The following is a 14,619-nucleotide window of genomic DNA, read 5'->3' as shown; positions in this document are numbered from 1 at the left end:
ACATAAAAACAAAGATTTGAACGCCCCCCCACGTTTAAATGAACTGGCAGGAACGGTGAGAGACCCTCCGGTCTTATGGGGCAGCTCCTGGCAGGTGGCACATGGAACACAACACAGGCCAAGACAATACAGCAGTGACATTAACATCAATAAATGGTTCAACCAAAAAACAAAATGGACATAAAACATGGATAGGAATCCCAGCCGGGGAGGAACCTTAGCTGAAATATAACAAGAGGTCAGTGATGCTGTTGAATGGTAGGGGGATGCAGGTACGCTACACTAAATGGATCAATGTGCCTCAAGTTGGCACTGAGAGGCATTGGTACCAACTAGCTATGGCAGTTTGTTCCCTGTGGTTTCGTTAATGAGCCCAAACAATTGTACCAGCCTGTGGCCAGGTGCCATTCATGAGTCATCCATCCATCCTTCTTCTTCTTCTTTCAGCTGCTCCCTTTAGGGGTCGACACAACAGATCATCTTCTTCCATATCTTCCTGTCCTCATCATCTTGCTCTGTCACCCCCATCACCTGCATGTCCTCTCTCACCACATCATAAACCTTCTCCTCTTAGGCCTTCCTCTCTCCTCTTGCCTGGCAGCTCGATCCTTAGCACCCTTCTCTCATTATACCCCTCATCTCTCCTCTGCACAGATCCAAACCAACGCAATCTCACCTCTCTGACTTTGCCTCCCAACTTGAGCGGACCCTCTAATGTTCTCATTTCTAATCCTGTCCATCCTCGTCACCCCCAATGCAAATCTTAGCATCTTTAACTCCCATAAGCACTCTCTTTTCCTCCGTAGCCACTTTGAATGAAAGTTTGCTCAAGACAACGAATACATGCTCCACCTCACTTCAAATGAAAATGCTGAACTTACGATGGCTCCTCCGAGGCGGATCTGATGTCATCCAGTTCTTGGGCTTGTTTAAACCACGGCAGTTTGGCTTCTACAGGAAGTTTTTCTAAAAGAGAAAAAAGAAAACAAAGTTACCTTAGCGTTTAAAGATCTCTCCCTTTCATAATAAGGAGCCAAAGATGAAGCAGTGTCACATGCAGAAAAGTGACTCCCTCTGAATGATGGTGGCCATTATATTACAGCCAGTTGCCTGCCTGATGCCAACCCTTCTACTTTCTCAAGCAGGTTTGGGACAGGCTACCGCAACAGAACAGAATATTAGGCCATTAAGAAGGGCAAAGTGAATGAGATGAGGATGCGGTGCTGGATATCGAGGTCCATTATACAGACAGGATAAGGAATGAAGAAGGAAGAAGCAGAGTCAAAGATTTATAGAATAAAGAGAAGAAAGGAGAACCGAGAATGGTTTGGTCAAGTCCAACAGATGGAGTACATGGAGAAGAAAAGGATGAATGTGAAACTTCTAGATGTTAGGAGCAAGAGAAGGCCAAAGGAAGACATGGATGGAAGTGAAGATGGAGGACATGAGGGAGACGTAGAGTCAGGATGAAAAAAAAAGCCAGTGGAGAGCAAGGAGGCCCAGACATGACACCAAGTGACTTTGGACTAGAGGCTTTCAAGATAGATAGATAGATAGATAGATAGATAGATAGATAGATAGATAGATAGATAGATAGATAGATAGATAGATAGATAGATAGATAGATAGATAGATAGATAGATAGATAGATAGATATGAAAGGTGCTATATAATAGATAGATAGATAGATAGATAGATAGATAGATAGATAGATAGATAGATAGATAGATAGATAGATAGATAGATATGAAAGGTGCTATATGATAGATAGATAGATAGATAGATAGATAGATAGATAGATAGATAGATAGATAGATAGATAGATAGATAGATAGATATGAAAGGTGCTATATAATAGATAGATAGATAGATAGATAGATAGATAGATAGATAGATAGATAGATAGATAGATAGATAGATAGATAGATAGATAGATAGATAGATAGATATGAAAGGTGCTATATAATAGATAGATAGATAGATAGATAGATAGATAGATAGATAGATAGATAGATAGATAGATAGATAGATAGATAGATAGATAGATATGAAAGGTGCTATATGATAGATAGATAGATAGATAGATAGATAGATAGATAGATAGATAGATAGATAGATAGATAGATAGATAGATAGATATGAAAGGTGCTATATAATAGATAGATAGATAGATAGATAGATAGATAGATAGATAGATAGATAGATAGATAGATAGATAGATAGATAGATAGATAGATATGAAAGGTGCTATATAATAGATAGATAGATAGATAGATAGATAGATAGATAGATAGATAGATAGATAGATAGATAGATAGATAGATAGATAGATAGATAGATAGATAGATAGATAGATATGAAAGGTGCTATATAATAGATAGATAGATAGATAGATAGATAGATAGATAGATAGATAGATAGATAGATAGATAGATAGATAGATAGATAGATAGATATGAAAGGTGCTATATAATAGATAGATAGATAGATAGATAGATAGATAGATAGATAGATAGATAGATAGATAGATAGATAGATAGATAGATAGATAGATAGATATGAAAGGTGCTATATAATAGATAGATAGATAGATAGATAGATAGATAGATAGATAGATAGATAGATAGATAGATAGATAGATAGATATGAAAGGAGCTATATAATAGATAGATAGATAGATAGATAGATAGATAGATAGATAGATAGATAGATAGATAGATAGATAGATAGATAGATAGATAGATATGAAAGGTGCTATATAATAGATAGATAGATAGATAGATAGATAGATAGATAGATAGATAGATAGATAGATAGATAGATAGATAGATAGATAGATAGATAGATAGATAGATATGAAAGGTGCTATATAATAGATAGATAGATAGATAGATAGATAGATAGATAGATAGATAGATAGATAGATAGATAGATAGATAGATAGATAGATAGATAGATAGATAGATAGATAGATAGATAGATAGATAGATAGTGTAGTAGGCAAGATTATAAATTCAGATAGATAGATAGATAGATAGATAGATAGATAGATAGATAGATAGATAGATAGATAGATAGATAGATAGATAGATAGATAGATAGATAGATATGAAAGGTGCTATATGATAGATAGATAGATAGATAGATAGATAGATAGATAGATAGATAGATAGATAGATAGATAGATAGATTTGAAAGGTGCTATATGATAGATAGATAGATAGATAGATAGATAGATAGATAGATAGATAGATAGATAGATAGATAGATAGATAGATAGATAGTGTAGTAGGCAAGATTATAGATAGATAGATAGATAGATAGATAGATAGATAGATAGATAGATAGATAGATAGATAGATAGATAGATAGATAGATAGATAGATAGATAGATAGATAGATAGATAGATAGATAGATAGATAGATAGATAGTGTAGTAGGCAAGATTATAAATTCAGATAGATAGATAGATAGATAGATAGATAGATAGATAGATAGATAGATAGATAGATAGATAGATAGATAGATAGATAGATATGAAAGGTGCTATATAATAGATAGATAGATAGATAGATAGATAGATAGATAGATAGATAGATAGATAGATAGATAGTGTAGTAGGCAAGATTATAAATTCAGATAGATAGATAGATAGATAGATAGATAGATAGATAGATAGATAGATAGATAGATAGATAGATAGATAGATAGATAGATAGATAGATAGATATGAAAGGTGCTATATAATAGATAGATAGATAGATAGATAGATAGATAGATAGATAGATAGATAGATAGATAGATAGATAGATAGATAGATAGATAGATAGATAGATATGAAAGGTGCTATATGATAGATAGATAGATAGATAGATAGATAGATAGATAGATAGATAGATAGATAGATAGATAGATAGATAGATAGATAGATAGATAGATAGATAGATAGATAGATAGATGGTGTACCTTTAGGCTTGTAGCAGGCGACAGGCACAACGCACTCTTCTTTAATGTGAGGCTTCAGCTGTGGGTTGCATCCCCCCGTGTGCTGTCCATGGTGGTCGATACAAAGCACCACTCTGTAACGCAGACCGCGCCCACAGGTTACTGTGCACTAAACAAGTAAAATGAAGGAGTGCAAAATTACAAAAACACATCAAACTACTGACGGCCAGCACTTTTGAACGTGAGCTTCATCCATTTGTTTCTCACCCCAAAAGTGGTGCCTTGCCACAGACACACAGTAAGTGATACGGCGTTACACGTGCACATCTCCCACCCAACATTTTCTTAAAACACATGGCAGAAGGTAACCAAAATATAAACTTAATTTCTTCCAAAACGATCAGATCCATCAGCTCCTACTTCATTCAGAACCTATTTACTGTATGATAGGCCATTTTCACCGTTACCGAATCCAGATCAATCAGTATAAGGTACAAACTGTATAAGATCATTCAAAAATAACTTTTGGATTTTGAAATATTTCTGTTTAGATAATTGTTGAAAGTCTTTTTTTGTTGTCGTTTTATTAATAAATATGCCCCCAGTCTCCACACCTCCCCTTCAGCGCTCACTGTGAAGGAGCCCTTTCTCGCGGTGCCCCTGCTGCTCATCTCTCCAGGTGAATGCGGATTGGCTGCCTGCCGCCTGCTGACTTTGTTGGCTCCTCCCTCAGTTCTCCTCTTAAGTCTCCATGCCGTCCTTCACTTCCCAGACTGCACTTCCTGGCACAATTCCAGGATGTAAAAACAGCTGGCAGGAGGAGGAGGAGGAGGAGGATGATGTGGAGGTTTAGCAAGGCCACGGCTTGTAACACCACAAACATCGCGAGTAAGAGTTTAGGGTACGATATAAAAATGCTGAGACCTTCTCTAGTAAAAGAGGTCTCAGTGCATCTGAGAATTTATGGCTGCTCCCTTACCATCCCTATGCAACATTGCAGAGCTTGGGCAGTTTTGGCACCATTTTGTTACCGTTGTTAGGGTCATGTTCTGCGTTTCTAGGGGCGTGGTCTCAAAGGGTTGTGACCTCGAGTTCATCAGCAGATGGCACAAATGGTCATCTGTGGCAGTGAGCTTTACCCGATCTGGGTTTTAGCCTCTTCGTTATTATTTTATTTGCTTTATTTAGCCTTTTTTTGTATGCATTAAACTAAACAAATTGGTGATCTGTTTTCCTGCCAAGTCGGGACAAAAGATTGGATCAAATTGAGTGACCTCCTAATATTTTCAGAGACATGCGAGACAGGCAGGTGGAAATGAAAGTCCTAAGGAATGTAAAGTTAGGAGAGTTGCAGACATCTATGGAACAAGAAAGGGGGGGGGGGCAGTGAATCGGTATACACTTGCTGTCAATGCTTCAGCTAACCCAACTCCTGTTCCATGTTGCAGCCACCGTCACTTTGCGGGAGACCCTAATGAGTGTCGGGAGTTTCCTAAATCAGAGTTCATCATATCAGCTAAAGCTCAGTGCAACTGCTGACCTTTGATCTCATGTCTGGACGAACTCACAGTCACAGCCCCAGAGACCACACCCCTAGAAATGTGGGACGCGACCCTAACAACAGTACGCAAAATGGCTTCCATTCTAGGAACAGGCTATAAGACCCCAAAATTCAGCCCTGATCAATGACACGTGCAAGGAGCACTTAGGATGTGAACCCTGATCTCCTAATTGTAAGGCAGCAGCATCACCACTGCACCAACGTTCCCCCCTCCACACACACACCATCCACTTATATATTTCACCCCAAATTCAAATCTTCAGTCCTTTCCTTACCTTGGTGAATGTCTATGCAGGATTTTCCGCCTGGCTTTTAGCTTCCCAGCATTTTACGAACAGGTGTTGTGGGGAGATTTTGACATTCTTTTACGCAGAGCGATTTCACGGACCATTTGTTTACATGGAAATGGACTTGGGGGCCTGATCATAAAATGCTGAAAAACTAAAAGAAACAGACGGAAAGTCACAGATTCTCTCACTCATAGACATTCCGCAAGTTATGAAAACAGTCGTGGAATTTTGAGTTTGCTGCAACACCAGTTTAGGTATCCATTACTGGCAGCTCTTCGGTCTGTGTGGCATTGAACATACTGGAAGCCGTTTTAACGCAAAATAAAATGATGCAAACTGATAGCAACATATTTCAAGAGTCGTATTGCTGGTAATGATTTACTAGCTGTGCTATCTGTCTAGGATGGGTTGAAATCAAAGAAATCAACATAGACCTCAGCCTATTTAGCGTTAACATTTGTAGTACACCATCCATTGGAATGTTTTTGTAATGCTTGTAGTAATAAAACATTCCAACAAATGGCGCATCACAAATATTAGCATAGACTTTTTACAAATCCCACACCAAATGGTATATAGTATAACAGAGACATATGCATTGCATTTGTATTTCCAAAAGATGGTGCATCGCAAGTATTAACACTGCTTTTACAAATCCCATACCAAATGGCATATAATAGAGACATATGCATTGCATTTGTCTTTTCAACAGATGGAGCATCACAATCATTAATACTGCTTTTACAAATGCCATACCAAATGGCATATAACAGAGACATATGCATTGCATTTGTCATTCCAATAGATGACGCATTACAACCATTACCACTGCTTTTACAAATCCCATACCAAATGGTATATAACAGAGATATATGCATTGCATTTGTCTTTCCAACAGATGGTGAATCACAAACATTAATACTGCTTTTACGAATACCATACCAAATGGCATATAACAGAGACATATGCATTGCATTTTCTATTCCAAAAGATGGCGCATCACAACTATTAGCACTGCTTTTACAAATCCCACACCAAATGACATATAACAGAGACATATGCATTGCATTTGTCTTTTCAACAGATGGTGCATCACAATCATTAATACTGCTTTTACAAATGCCATACCAAATGGCATATAACAGAGACATATGCATTGCATTTGTCATTCCAATAGATGACGCATTACAACCATTACCACTGCTTTTACAAATCCCATACCAAATGGTATATAACAGAGATATATGCATTGCATTTGTCTTTCCAACAGATGGTGAATCACAAACATTAATACTGCTTTTACGAATACCATACCAAATGGCATATAACAGAGACATATGCATTGCATTTTCTATTCCAAAAGATGGCGCATCACAACTATTAGCACTGCTTTTACAAATCCCACACCAAATGACATATAACAGAGACATATGCATTGCATTTGTCTTTCCAACAGATGGCGCAGCACAAACATTAACACTGCTCTGAGGAATGATAGAGATTGACAGAGACATAGCACCTGGCTGGATGCACAGATACACAGACACACATGCAGACAGTTGTCTTTTTATTAAGGCGGATTACTGCTAATAGCATAATTAATAAAATGCTTATAGACAATTAGTAGCTTAACCTAAAGTGTGACTGCAACCACCTTAAGTATTTATAACACTAAGCCAAATTCTATGCATGCAGTGGTGTGATAATTGAATGTTGTTCACTCAATGTTAATCACCAAGCCAAAGTCTTACTTGTTTGACACTGTATTGACTCAATCTAAACAAATACTCAACTCAAAAATGACATTTTTTAAATGCTACTTACCCATGCATCATATGTTGGAATGAAAAATGCAATGCATTTTATTACTACAAATGTTTAGTGACATGCCATCTGTTGCTGTGATAAATGCAATGCATTTTATTACTACAAATGTTTAGTGACATGCCATCTGTTGCTGTGATAAATGCAATGCATTTTATTACTACAAATGTTTGTGATGTGCCACCTGTTGGAATGAGAAATGCAATGCATTTTATTACAATCAGCATTACAAAATACATTCCAAAGATGGTGAACTTGCCAGAGTTAACACTTATGTATATGAAGATTACTTCGAGTTCAACCCATCTTAGTCAGGTGGCACATCTAGTTCACCTTAATAGAAGGCCAAGTGTCTGTGTATTTGTGTGTCCATCTGCTCACTATGTCTCTGTTATATGCCATCCGATGTAAGCTTTGTAAAAGTTGTTCTAATGTTTGTGATGTGCCACCTGCATTTAATTACTAGTATCATTTGTGATGCATCATAAGTTGCTATGATAAACACAATGCATTGTATTACTACAAATGTTTGTGATGTACCATCTGTTAGAATTAAAAATGGAATGCATTTTATTACTACATGCAATACAGGACACATTCCAATAGATGGTGCACTGCAAGAGTTAACACAGATGCTGGTTACTTAATGTTTAGCTCAGGTAGCATATCTAGCTTGCCTTAATAGAAGGACAAATGTCTATGTATCCAGGTGTAGGTGTCCATCTGCTCACTATGTTTCTGTTATATGCCATTTGGTATGAGATTCGAAGAAGCTGTTTTAATGTTTGTGACGTGCCATTTGTTGGAATGACAAATGCAACACATTTTATTACTACACGCACAACAAAACACATTCTAATAGATGGCGCACTGCAAATGTTAACCCTGAGGTCTGCATTGGATTGCTTAGATTTCAACCCATCTTAGACCCTCCAAACCTGCAAGCGCAAAAGAAGCTAAAAACAATGGCAGAAGGATTAAAGGATCCCCATACTGTATGACTTCCCACCATCCATCCAATGCACAAATTAGTTGAGCTACTTTTTGATACTGTAGTCTGGTGGCCCATTGAGAACCGCTGGGTTTCTAAAAGGTTTTTCAGGGCATTTTCAATAAAAGGTGGGTGCCAACTTAACTGCAATAATGCCCAAAGAAAAAAGCTTCTGCTGTACGGAGGTGAGTGGGAAGTGAGAGGAGTTGAGAAGGATAAAGACACATGGGAAAGGAACATCAATAGAGGGAACTGAGCAAATGGAGTCAATGAAGGAGCAGAAGGGGGCAGTGCCAAAATTGGGGGTTGGGGGTGCTCAGTGCATTTCGGAAATTGAAGAAGCAGTAGGGGTAACTGACTAAACCACACCATCAAGCTTTTGGGGTGTAACACACAAATGAACTTCAATCGAGCATCTGGATGACTGAGTTAGAACTATTTATTTTTTTATCATACCCCCCCCCCCCCCCCATAGGAAAAATGAGGTCAAGTGAACACAGCCATGCGTAAAAAGTGTATGCCAATAACGCGGTGGTGACACTGTTATCTATGGCTGTGTAACCTCACTACCCACTTACCTGAGACCATTCCATTGCGACCCACTTGGGACAGTCAAACAGATTGCACGTTTGCATTAGGGTGGGCTTGGGGGTGTACATGCACTTCCATTCTTCCACCTGCAGGATCTCGCTGTGCACGGTTTCCTCGACGCATATTACCGTCCGCCTTTGAATTCCGCCACCACAGGACACTGAGCAGGCTGTCCAGGGATTGTGCTCCCAGCTGAGGAAAAATCAAAAAGGTAAGATTTGAGATCAGCTTGACCTTCATGTACTCGGCTCTGGTACAGCTTTACCACATTATACCCCTCACATGCCCTGATATACCCACAAACACCTTGACCCCTGTGAAGTGACCCAGAATGCAGTGAGAGGGGACTCTGATAGAAGAAAGACCCACACAGGTTGTAGAACATCATCCATCCGTTTTCTGAACCTTTCCACCACAGGCACTAATCTTATGGGGGCAAAACCTTATGCCGACAATATCAGGCATAGCTGCGAGCCAACCACAGGTCATAAATCTCACTATTCTGTTTACCTTCTTCTTCTTCTTTCGGCTGCTCCCATTAGGGGTTGCCACAGCGGATCATCTTCTTCCATACCTTTCTGTCCTCGTCGTCTTGTTCTGTTACACCCATCACCTGCATGTCGTCTCTCACCACATCAATAAACCTTCTCTTAGGCCTTCCTCTTCTCCTCTTACCTGGCAGCTCTATCCTTAGCACCCTTCTCTCATTATACCCCTCATCTCTCCTCTACACATGTCCAAACTAATGCAATCTCACCTCTCACCGTCCTACTTGAGCTGACCCTCTAATGTCCTCATTTCTAATCCTGTCCATCCTCATCACACCTAACGCAAATCTTAGCATCTTTAACTCTGACACCTCCAGCTCTGTCTCCTGTCCACCGTCTCCAGCCCAAATAACATAGCTGGTCTCGCTACTGTCCTGTAGACCTTCCCTTTCACTCTTGCTGATACCCGTCTGTCACAAATCACTCCTGACACTCTTCTCCACCCACTCCACCCTGCCTATACTCTCTTCTTCACTTCTCTTCAACACTCCCCATTACTCTGCACTGTTGATCCCAAGTATTTAAATTCATTCACCTTCGCCAACTCTACTCCCTTACATCCTCACTATTCCACTGACCTCTCTGTCATTTACACACATGTATTCTGTCCTGGTGTTCCTACTGACCTTCATTCCTCTCCTCTCTAGAGCATATCTCCACCTCTCCAGGGTCTCCTCAACCTGCTCCCTACTCTCACTACAGATCACAATGTCATCAGCAAACATCATAGTCCACAGGGACTCCTGTCTAATCTCGTCTGTCAACCTGTCCATAACCATTATAAATAAGAAAGGGCTCAGAGTCGATCCCTGATGTAATCCCACCTCCATCACTCCTACCTCAGACCTCACCACGGTCACACTTCCCTCGTACATATCCTGTACAACTCTTACGTACTTCTTTGCCACTCCTGACTTCCTCATACAATACCACAGCTCCTCTCAGTCACCCTGTCATCTGCTTTCTCCAGGTCCACAAAGACTCAATGCAACTCCTTCTGGCCTTCTCTAAACTTCTACATCAACATCCTCAGAGCAAACATTGCATCTGTGGTGCTCTTTCTTGGCATGAAACCATCCTGCTGCTCACTAATCATCACCTCACATCTTCACTGAGCTTCCATTACTCTTTCCCATAACTTCATGCTGTGGCTCATCAGTTTCATCCCCCTGTAGTTACTGCAGTCCTGCACATCCCTCTTATTCTTAAATATCGACACCAGTACACTTCTTCTCCACTTCTCAGGCATCCTCTCACTTTCCAAGATTCCATTAAACATAAAACTCCACTGTCATCTCTCCTAAACACCTCCATGCTTCCACAGGTATGTCATCTGGACCAACAGCTTTTCCATTCTTCATCCTCTCCATAGCTGTCCTTACTTCCTCCTTGCTAATCCGTTGAACTTCCTGATTCACTATCTCCACATCATCCAACCTCTTCTCTCTCTCATTCTCTTCATTCATCATCATCTCAAAGTACTCTTTCCATCAGCTCAACACACTCTCTTCGCTTGATAGTGCATTCCCATCTTTATTCTTTATTACTCTAATCTGCTGCTCATCATTCCTAGCTCAGTCCCTCTCTGTAGCCCACTGGTCCTTTTCTCCCTCTTTAGTGTCCAACCTCTCATACAACTCATCATACGCCTTTTCTTTAGCCTTCACCACCTCTCTCTTCACCTTGAGCCTTATCTCCTTGTTCTCTTGTCTACTTTCTGCATCTCTCTGACTATCCCACTTCTTCTTTGCCATCCTCTTCCTCTGTATATTCTCCTGTATTTCCTCATTCCACCACCAGGTTTCCTTTTCCTCCTTCCTCTTTCCAGATGTCACGCCAAGCACCCTTCTTGCTGTCACCCTTACTACATCTGATGTAGTTTCCCAGCTGTCTGGTGACTCTTCACTACCACCCAGTGCCTGTCTCACCTCCTCCCTGAACTCAACCTTGCAGTCTTCCTTTTTCAACTTCCACCATTTGATCCTTGGCTCTGCCCTCACTCTCTTCCTCTTGTTGATCTTCAACATCATCCTACAGACCACCATCATATGCTGCTTAACTACACTTTCCCCTGCCACTACTTTGCAGTCTTCAATCTCCTTCACATTGACTCTTCTCCATAGGACTTCATCTACCTGTGTGCATCTTCTTCCACTCTTGTACGTCACTCTATGTTCCTCCCTCTTCTTAAAATACAGCCATGTCCATCCTTTTGGCAAAATCCACTATCCTCTGACCTTCTTCATTCCTCTCCTTGACACCATACCTACCCATCACCTCCTCATCCCCACTGCTCCCTTCACCAACATGCCCATTGAAATCCGCTCCAATCACCATTTTCTGCCCCTTGGGTACACTGTTCATCACTTCATCCAGCTCACTCCACAAATCTTCTTTCTCACCCACCCAAGTTACCGAGCCATCAAAATGTATTCAGGCCCCTTCACTTTTTTTTTTTACACTTTGTAGTAAAGTCTATTCAACTCATTTCTTTTCCCTCATCAAGCAACATTCCAACACCAAGAATGACAAGATGTTAGAAGATTTTGCAAAATTATTAAAAAATCCAAAACTGAAATGTCACGATGACAGGTATTCGGTGCTTTGGAAGACATTCCAGTTCCAGTCTGGACTCTTTGTGGGTTTGACACAACAAGCTTTTCACTCCTGGATTTGAGGATTCTCTACCACACTTCTCTGCAGATCCTCTCAAGCTCTGTCAGGTGGGAATGGAGACCACCAGCTGTTTTCAGGTCTCTCCAGAGATGTTTGATGGCTGGCTGGCACCACTCAACAACACTTAGCGTTGATCCTAAGCCACCCCTGTGTTGTCGTTGCTTTGTGCTTTGGGTCACATTGTTCTGATGGAAGGTGAACCTTCATCCTAGTCTGAGGAAGGTCTCATTAAGGGTCTTTTTCGTACTGTTTTCCGCTCAGCTTTCCCTCAAACTTACTCTCCCAGCCTCTGGTGCTGCCAGCACCATGACGAGAGAGTGTCTAGTTTCCTCTGGATGTGACATTTAGAATTGAGACCAGGCATTATGTCCTTGGTTTCACCAGAGCAGAGAGTCTCAGGGTCCTTTAGGTGCCTTTTTGAAAACTCCAAGCTGGGTTTCCATGTGTCGTCTGTCTGGATTAGTGGACTGTTGCAGTGGTGGTTGTCCTGCTGGAAGTTTCTCCCAATCTGCACACAGGTTCTCTGTAGCCATCAGCTTCTTGGTCACCTCTTTTACTAATGCCCTTCTCTCCAAGTTGCTCAGTCTTGCCAGCTCCAGGACGAGTCTTGGTTGCTAAAATCATCTTTCATTTAAGAATTACGGAGACCACCGTGCTCTTGAGGACCCTCAGTTATTTTGGAGCCTCTCCCACATCTTCACTTTGATACAATTCTGTCTCTAAGCTTTGCTGGTAATTCCTTCAACCTCATGGCTTAGTTGACATTGTCACCTGTGGGACCATCTATAGACCACATCCAATCTAATCACACCAAATTAACTGAATTGACCACAGGTGGACTCCAAAGAAGGTGTAGAAACATCCCTGAGCCAAGTTTCAACAGAGACATATGCATTGCATTTTTCATTCCAACAGATGGCGCACCACAAACATTAGCATTGCTTTTATGAATCCCATAACAAATGGCATATAACAAAGACATATGCATATGCAAGTGTCATAACAAACGGTCTGAATGCATGTGTCAATGCAATGTGTCAGTTTTTTGTTTTTAATCAAGTTGCAAAAATTCCCAAGATCCTGTCATTCTGGGTATTAAATGTTTCTTGATAAGGGAAAACAATGAAATTAAATGGTTTTAGCATAAAGCTGCCTTGTAACAAAATGTGTAAAAAGTGAAGACTTTTTTGAAGGCAGCTTCTGTAACACCTTCTGAAGACTAGCAGGATGTATATCCATGTCCAAATAATTAAAGTTTAGTAAAATAGAGCTAGAACACAACCAAGTGCTATTAGTTATTATTTAGGGCTCTGACACTGTCACACTTGGGGACAGCTTAAAGGTGCTGGTGGTGGTAATTCCTTATTGATCCACAGGGTGGTGCTGTATTTGAATGCCGCTTCTCTTCCTCCCTTTGTAGAGCGGATGATTGACACCCTCACCACTTCTGACATCACTTCCGGTGTCTGTCAACCTGGACCCGCCTCTTCCTGCCTGACCTTATTTAACCAGAAGTGTCGTCACCTTGCATAGTCTGATTTGAGAATCCCGTTTTCAGAGACATTCCTTTTTGTTGAATAGCCATAATATTATTGCTTTTACAATATATGGGGGCTTGGTGTTGCCCCAAATCTTTTTTTTTGTCTTTGTCCTCTTTTAAAATACCCATTGGAAGTTGAACTGACTATTCCCCACATTGGGAACAATGAGCCATCTACAGGACACTTGACAAATGATTTAATGACAGCCTCAGGTTAACCCGATGATCAGTCTTTCAGAAGGTGCCGGGTATCCATACAGATGTAGTAAAGCCATAAATCAGTTGTCAACATTCTTAAGTAAAGCAGCAGCACAGAAATATGTTAAGAGCAAAGGCCAAAGCTACAACCCAGATTGAGTGCTTTGCTGTGTCATCTGCTAAATAAATCAAAATGAACTAAACAGACCTAATCTGAAAAAGAACACAGAAAATAATGTGTAAGATGGAGGAAACCATCAATAGTATAATGTGACAGAATAATGATAAAGACAATACGTGCATTTTTTTTTTTTGTGAATACTAATCCACCTAAATAAAAAAAATAAGTGTCTGTTTGTGTGACCAACCAGTTGCTATGTCTCTGTCATTCCAAAATATGGTACATCAGAAATCATTTTTGAATAACGCAATGCATTTGTTATTCCAACAGATGG

General features: G+C 40.0%; 1 protein-coding gene across 2 annotated transcripts in view; it reads right to left on the bottom strand.

The window, feature by feature from the left end:
* The window catches only part of adamtsl3 (ADAMTS-like 3), a 537,604-nt gene that overhangs the window by 155,654 nt on the left and 367,331 nt on the right, over positions 1-14,619 (bottom strand). The window contains exons 13-15 of one of the 2 annotated variants that reach the window (XM_051920411.1): positions 9,190-9,394; positions 3,967-4,114; positions 882-966 (exon numbers count right to left, since the gene is read on the bottom strand). In XM_051920411.1, coding sequence (XP_051776371.1) covers positions 882-966; positions 3,967-4,114; positions 9,190-9,394 — 438 coding nt within the window. Of the gene's footprint in view, positions 1-877; positions 967-3,966; positions 4,115-9,189; positions 9,395-14,619 lie in introns of those variants that run through there. The other variant, XM_051920412.1, reaches the window with a different exon arrangement.

The sequence above is a fragment of the Erpetoichthys calabaricus genome, chromosome 17 (genome assembly GCF_900747795.2).
Source record: "Erpetoichthys calabaricus chromosome 17, fErpCal1.3, whole genome shotgun sequence".
In the NCBI taxonomy this organism is placed as follows: domain Eukaryota; kingdom Metazoa; phylum Chordata; class Cladistia; order Polypteriformes; family Polypteridae; genus Erpetoichthys; species Erpetoichthys calabaricus.
This window is presented reverse-complemented; position numbering and strand designations above follow the sequence as displayed.